The sequence below is a fragment of the Pterocles gutturalis genome, unplaced genomic scaffold, assembly GCF_000699245.1.
Source record: "Pterocles gutturalis isolate BGI_N339 unplaced genomic scaffold, ASM69924v1 scaffold23123, whole genome shotgun sequence".
NCBI classification, from domain to species: Eukaryota; Metazoa; Chordata; class Aves; order Pterocliformes; family Pteroclidae; genus Pterocles; species Pterocles gutturalis.
The window spans coordinates 9,180-16,646 of record NW_010121100.1 but is presented as its reverse complement, the minus strand read 5'-3'; the positions used below and the strand labels follow the sequence as shown (position 1 = coordinate 16,646).

Genomic DNA, 7,467 nt, shown 5'->3' with positions numbered 1-7,467 from the left:
ACCAGGCAAAGCTCTGGGGTTGGCAGGTAAAGCATGGTCCTTTTAACCTGTTGCTGGTTATAACAGGACTAAAAGCCACCCAGGCAGATCTTTCCAAATGCACTAATATGCCCTGTCACTGCACACAGGGCCACACAGGGGACTGTCTTGGAATTCTTTGTAAGTCTTTCTATACTAGACTTTGGCTAATGGAAAATCCTGTTTGTTCTATTCTTGTACTGCCACCATGTTTCATTGTGTTCCCACCTGCATAATCTATGGCACTTCATTTTATAATAAAGAACAGTTTGTCTTCGGAGATGAGGTGGTGTTTGAAACCATGAAAAGTTGATGGTAGGTTTGGCTAGTGAAACCTCTACCAGGTAACAGTTTGGTGATAGTGCTGGGAGATATAATCAGAGTATTAGTGGAGCCTATTCATAAAAATGCTACCTTTGTGTACACCATACATTTACATAAATTAAAATGAATTCATACCTCAAGACTTTGTAAATGCATTAATTGTCTCCAGTTATTCCCCTTTTAAAGTCTCATTTAGCTTCATACTGACCAGGTTAGAAGCTGGTGGTGGAATTCATTCTGAAAACCCTTCAAGGAAGTTAACTTGGGGATCTAGACATTACTAAACATGAATGGGTAGTCTCAAAAATATTCCTATTTTTATCTTCTTCCTTCACAAATGATATGTGCATGTATTAATGGATTGTGTTGTCATGAACTTAACTGCTTGCTCGATGAAGGTATATGCTCTGCTGTTTTCTAAATGTGTGGCGCATGAGCATGTTTAACTAGTTTGTCATGCTTTTCAGATTATTGCCAACCATCACATGCAGTCCATCTCATTTGCTTCTGGAGGTGACCCAGTAAGTATTGATTTATAAGAGATCCTTCCGCAGGTATAATGAAATTATTATGAGAATAAAAGTACCTGCAAATACTTTGCTTCATCCCTTCCTAGCCACAAGCACTAACAGAGTACACCACACTTCTGGATCATGACCAGTAATACAAGAAAACTGAGGGACTGAGACTGGAAGGGAGATATGGGACAGAGACTCAGTGGATCTTTGATAGACACGAACAGTTAACTTTCCTGTTGCCTGTCAGTGAGCCTCACTTCATTCAGAAGCCCTCAGACTTGGGGATCTAAAAATAAGAACACGCAAACATAGGAATTGCATCAGTTCTGTGGTCCCTGGAATCCAATACCTGTCACAAAAGCAGTCAGCACTGGCACCTCTACATTTTTAGATGAATTTTGAGTCAAACAGTTCCTATGAGACAGATGTGGCATAACCCATATGTGCAAGAAGAAGATTTTTCTCCTAGTATCATAGCCATGAAGTCATCGGTGTTTTCAAGCAAGAGGTTTTCTGTCCTTTGCCAAATGCTTCATTGCAGTGATTTTAAGTGGGGAATTGGTAATTCATAAACCCTGTTCCCTCCTGGAACCTCAGTGAGCCCAGCCCTGCCAGCGGTCTGAATTCCACACGCTGTGAGCTATGAAAACAGTAGGTTTTGTTCTAATCAGTTTTGAATTTTCTAACCTTCAATTTTGTTAAATGTCTCCCTGTTCTTTTGTTATGGAACAGGGAAAAGAGAAGGCTGTGGGTCATGCTCATGATAACACCGGGATGGAAGCCAGATCCTGGGAAGTGGCAGGTCTGCCTCTTTGGGTTTAGGAGCAGGCGAGGGAAAACAGTTGGGAACAGACCCTGTGTGCTGATGGATCTTCTCAGGAGAGTGACCTGGGTGATGCGTTGAGTCTCTCTGCTCTGAGAGACGCTGCCCACGCTACTGGAGAGCAGGAGCTTTCCGGCGCTGGGCTGGGAAGCAGGGAGGGAGCTGCTGCGCAGGCTCCGTGCATTGGTCCTGCACCCAGGAGGCAGGCACAGCACCAGCCTGGGGCCCAAGTGCTGCGTCCTTAATGATCCCATGTAATGCTTGAGGCATTTTGAGAGTCTAAGAAATTTGAATTTCCCCTTCAGATGCCTGTGCTACCCTAATTCACCACGTGGTACAATACAGTCCCTGGGCTTTGCAGACCCTTCCTGCCATGGATTCCCAGGTAGCTCCCAGTGCTGGTACATTGTCGTGCTGAGCGTCACAAAGCTTCATCTCCAAATTCCAGTTTTCTTGATAGTTGAACAATTTAAATGTGTCCTTAAGCTGGCTTGTTTATGAAGTATGTACTATGTCCTAGCTCCTGGATGTCTGGTTTGTCCTTATGTAACATTTCCAGTTGGGAAAATTCAGGGCTGTATTTTCTGACCTCCGCTCAGTGGGTGGGATGGGCAATTCTCCAGGGCTCATTTACCTTTTTGAGGGGTTTTTTTAGTTGTTTTTTTTTTTATTTTTTTTTTTTAATATTATTATCCTGCATTTGTCTTGCGTAATGATGCCATCAGACATCAGATCTCACAAGATGGGGTTTGGTCAGTGTTTAATGGCAGGACCACCATGTGATGTGCTTGCACAGAGATGTGCTGCAGGGAATGGGCTTGGTGGTGCAGCTGGTGACACTTTTCTTACTGGGAGAATATGTAAAATGGAGGTCTTAGCGGTGGTAACTACAAATCTAGTGATACTTCACGTAAGGGGCAATTTTAGCGGCTTGTTCAGGTAATTTTTCTAAAATTCTCTTTACATATAAATGGGAGATAATTTCCACAGGACACGTCTCTCCACCTGCCTCACATTCAGGGTCTAAACACAGTTCAGGGTTGCTCTGCACTGTTAAGGAGCAGCAATATTCTGCCCAAGAATAAAGCCTATTCTGGCTTTATTTTAAAGCAAAGTCATCCATGCATGTACATAAACATTACAAAGACATAAAAATAGCAGGTACTGCTCCAGTTACTTTAGTTGGTCTCTAGATCTAATTTATTTTCAAATTGTATCCTAAAATATTTATGAAATTTAAGAAAAACCTGACAGGAAAAGGAAGGAAATTGAGTTCATTAAATGTGTAAGAAATATTTAGCTTGCTTTGTTTTAATATTAACTTTGGAGATTTTTAAAAAATTATCTAGGACAAGTTCTGCTGGCCCTAAGACCTGCCTCTCGTGTCATTCATTGTGAATTATTAAATGACTGTTCTTGTGCATATTGCAAATGGGGGCCTTGTTTCCTGCCAGCTGATTGCATCTGCCCTCAAGAGAGCCGTGCCTTTAAGCTGCGAATTGCATTTTCCCCATCCCGCCTTAAAGATCCAAAATAACAAAATGCATCTTTAATAATTAAAAGAATGTTATTCATTAGCTCACCATTTTTACTATAACACTGAATTATCAAGTGACTTTTGCTTTTGCAGTATGACTAGAAATGTTAATTTTTCTATTCCAGTTTCCTTTTCAGCTTCACTAGAAGAAGTGAGAGTTATTTCAGTGTGGGCTGGAAAGAGAATCTGAAATGGACAACTGGTTGTACTGAGGTTGTCTGATCTCAGCAACAGCCTTGAGGTCCAGAGTAATTTGACCTGATTGTAGCTGGACTAAAATCAGGCAGCAGTGATTGAGATCAGATACCTATTGTATTCTGCAATGTTTTAACGACAAACTTTTCTCTAAGATGCATTCAAAACTCAGTCTTTGTGCTACAAATTGGGAATATTCTGACTTGCCTTTTGCAGTATTTTAGCACTATTTTATCTTCCATTGATACTGATAAGGACTGTCCCAGCTCAAAGCTGTCCCTGGCAGTCACGCAGCCCTAACGCGTTACACGGGGGAGCCTCTGGGCTCTGTGGGAGCAGTGGAAGAGAGCAGCATTGCCTGCTGATGGGGCACCAGTTGTGTTTCTACTCCTGTTGCAGAGTTTGGAATTGAAAACACAGTTTATTGAAGACCCAAACAATGCCAAATGGTCTAGTGTATTTATTTATTAGAAGAAAAAGATTCCAGGACAACTGCTGTGTCGATAGCCACCAGTGTGTCACTTAGCCCACTTCTCCAGCACCTCCAGTTGTTTTCCCTGAAAGAAGCACACTTTTTAAAGCTAGAAATATATCTCTTTATACTCAGATGATTTGCTGTCGTGGTAGGGTTGTTCATAATGATAATTTTAAAGGCATTTGTTGTCTTCTTCCCTATAGGATACAACAGACTATGTTGCATATGTAGCAAAGGATCCTGTTAATCAGAGAGGTATGGAAACAATTTTCAAATTATTATACATGTTTATATGATTGCTTTATCTGTACCAAGGAATTGTTTGAGTTTTAAAATAAGAAAGCTACTGAAAAGCTCTGTACAATTTCTGACTTTCCTGTATGGATATGGGTAATGGTATGCAGGCTGTGAGTTTACACACCATAGTCTTTGTGCCAAGTGAGAATCTTCAGGTCAGACTGAGGCTGTACTAGCTTATGGCTCCATGCAGGGGCAGCAGCCTTCCCAAGCTGGCCTTGCCTGGGGAGGAAGGGCAGAGCCTGGGAGGTGAGAAGCTGCCCTGCTCTGGGGCAACTGCCAGATGTGGGAAGGGTAGTGAATGAGCCGCCTCATCTAACCTGGGCTCCTGTGTGTGTTGCTGGAAGGCAGAGGGGGGAATATACTCAGGTGCATGCGACTTTCTTGCCTCTGGAGGCTGGCCTGGGGGATAAGTCCCTTTTGCACAGCTCTCATTTGCCCGCAAGAGAAGAAAGACTGGCCCTATGGCTGCTTCTTTCATGACAGATGGTTCTCAGAGCAACACTGCCGATGGCTGTGAAGTTGGTGTAGAGGCAGCTTACAGGAGAGCTCACTCTAAGGTGCCATGGATGGCTTAAAAAAATCAGGATTAAAATCTGGAGAAGCTGGTCTGGAGCCTTATAGCCTGGCCTGCTGCCTCTCTGTAGCTGCATCACCTGCTCATCACCTGCATTGCTATTTTGACTAACTTAGGGCACCCTGGGGTAAGTCCCAGTGTTGCTGCTGGGATGTGCAGAGCTCCTGGATGCTGGCAGCCTGCAGGCAGGGCTGGAGGGGGATTTCCTGAGGCTGTGCGTGAGAACGAGGGCTGGTGGCAGAAGTGTAGTCTTGCCCGGAGGGAGCCCTGCCCCAGGCTGCCGGAGCCACCCCCGCTTGTGTTTTCATGCTGTTTCACAGGAAAACTGCAACTGGCAGGGCTGGTTCTCTCCCTTGCTTCTGCTTACTGACAGGCGGGGAGAGCAAAGCAGAGACAAGAGCACTCCATGCAGGAAGCATAAATGCAGAGTTTCTTTTATTGAGGTATAAGTTGATATGATGATTAAAAAAATACCTAGAGCAATTTCCTTAACACATCAAAAAGCTCAGTCTGTATAATGTCCTAAAGCTATCTAGATGCATAATTTCATGCCCAGCTTTTCTGCTCTAAGCAATACAGCATGTGTCTCTATTTTCTAGTATAAATTGTGTTTACTTAATTAAAGTAAGGTGTCTCTTTGCAGCATGCCACATACTGGAATGTCCCAATGGGATGGCGCAGGAGGTGATCAACACCATAGGGCAGGCTTTTGAGCTCCGGTTCAAACAGTACCTGAAGAATCCATCTAGCCTGGTTACATCTAATGAAAGGTCAGCATGTTCTCAGTCACTTTCTTCTCTTTAGTACTTTTCAGGAGAACAATATACTCCAAAGTGTGATCCAGGCAGAAGATGCTTTGCATATGCTTTCTGGACATATGCTAATTGTAGTATATGCTGTAGGTACAGAGTATAACAGACTAAAATTAGCTTATTCCGTTGATTTCAGTGACATTTATACAGACACATAACAGCATAGAATTCAGCTATACTGCTCCTTAGCTAAAACAGCCTTTTCTTAAATGATGCAGGTAAATTAACAAATGTTCAAATTACTCTGCCCAAGTAAGTACATACAGCACATGCACACACTGAGCTCAGGCCTGACCCATGCCAAATTTAAGCTTGCTGCAGTTGTGGAAAGTGTGTGGTGGTGAAAAAAAAGCAATTGTATTTCACCTTTTTGCTGTTTTGCTCACATCCTGCACATTGCTTAAAACTAGATTAATTTTTGGATCACAATTCTCCATTTCAGCTATTCTTTTTCTATTGCTCAGGACGCACAATTCTTGCTCTAACTTACGGCTTTCCTCCCAGGTTAGCCATGCCTGTTTTTCTCAGTCTTGTCTTTACCATACAGCCAAATTTGGTCACTTGCTACCTCCCATGAGTAGGTAAAGCTGTAATGCCACTTAACTACATCCTGAGCACGAGGAGTTGCTGTGCAGGCGGTGTCACTGGTGCAGTGCCTGGTGCAATGCAACAGAACTGGTTTTATTACATAGCAGCAGCCCCAGGTCAGGTTTTTATTTATTTCATTGTACATAGTGATTATTCCCATTCCACTGCTAATACTGGTCTGGTTTCCCTGGGGGCAATAACCAGAGGAAGAGCCTTTCCTATGAAACTCTGCTGGGTTATGCCACAAGTAAATCAGAGCAAGGAGAGGTGGAAGAGGATAATTAGATTCCCTCCTTGAGCCTAACCCGCAGCCAGCCTCGGAGAACGGTCCTCAGGCAGAGAAGTTGGATATTGCTGTGTGAATGAGTCACCCACTTCCCTATGAATCACATAATCAAATACTTGCACTGCATATCACATAATCAACTACTTGAACTTTATCTCTTTCCTGCTCGAGGCCTTTTATCCAATTATATTCTTGTTAAACAGAGAAGTAAGATTTGAGATGAGCTTTTTATTTTGGGACCGGAGACAGTACAGGAAGCACCTTGTTGTTTTGCAGTGTGTCAGCTGTACATTTAAACTATCATCATTCTGGTTTAGCTCAAGAAAAACATTGGGCATTCTCCTTTGTGTCATTCAGTGTTTTCTTCAAGCTGAAACAGAATTGTTATATTGATTATGGTTATTAAAATCAAGGTACATTCCACTTGGGAAAATGACTTTTGTTTTTTTAATAGCAATAATTGATTTTCTAGAACAGTTGCAGGCTTGTCTAACGAAATGCCACGAGGTTCTAATTTTCGATTGTAAGCCCCACCCAGCAATCCCTAGATTTATACAGTTACGACAAGAAGCCAGAGGAATTAGTTTTACGGTCTACATCTTGGAAACCTAAATGAATGATGCATTGGCACACTTCTTTTAAAGTTTCTCGTATCTATTCAAGGCAAAGAAAAGGGGTCTGGGCTGCCTGGTGATAAGAAAATGACTGTGCCTCCCTGCACCCTGAAGGGTGATGATTCCATTTTTAATTCAGACAGAAGTAACTGGGAAAATAAACAGCTCTGAAAGTTCAAGCCCAAAGGCCTTTACAGTCTCCATATGGCTAATCTGTGTATTGTGCAATGCACAAACACTGGGGATGTTTGCCTACACTAGAAAGCAGTTGATTACATCAGTTTCAGTTGCTTCCCCCCCCCCCCAATATTTTTTTCAGTGAGGCAGCAAATGCTAATGAATCAGCTGGGAATTCACGGGAGAGGGAGGATCATGAATATTACAACGAAATTCCAGGGAAAGA

At 42.7% G+C, this 7,467-nt stretch overlaps 1 protein-coding gene across 1 annotated transcript in view; it reads left to right on the top strand.

The window, feature by feature from the left end:
* Positions 1-7,467, top strand: part of SHC4 (SHC (Src homology 2 domain containing) family, member 4) — a 29,251-nt gene that overhangs the window by 15,560 nt on the left and 6,224 nt on the right. Inside the window, exons 5-8 of the mRNA XM_010077138.1 lie at positions 810-863; positions 4,094-4,145; positions 5,408-5,534; positions 7,384-7,461. Coding sequence (XP_010075440.1) covers positions 810-863; positions 4,094-4,145; positions 5,408-5,534; positions 7,384-7,461 — 311 coding nt within the window. The remainder of the gene's footprint in view (positions 1-809; positions 864-4,093; positions 4,146-5,407; positions 5,535-7,383; positions 7,462-7,467) is intronic.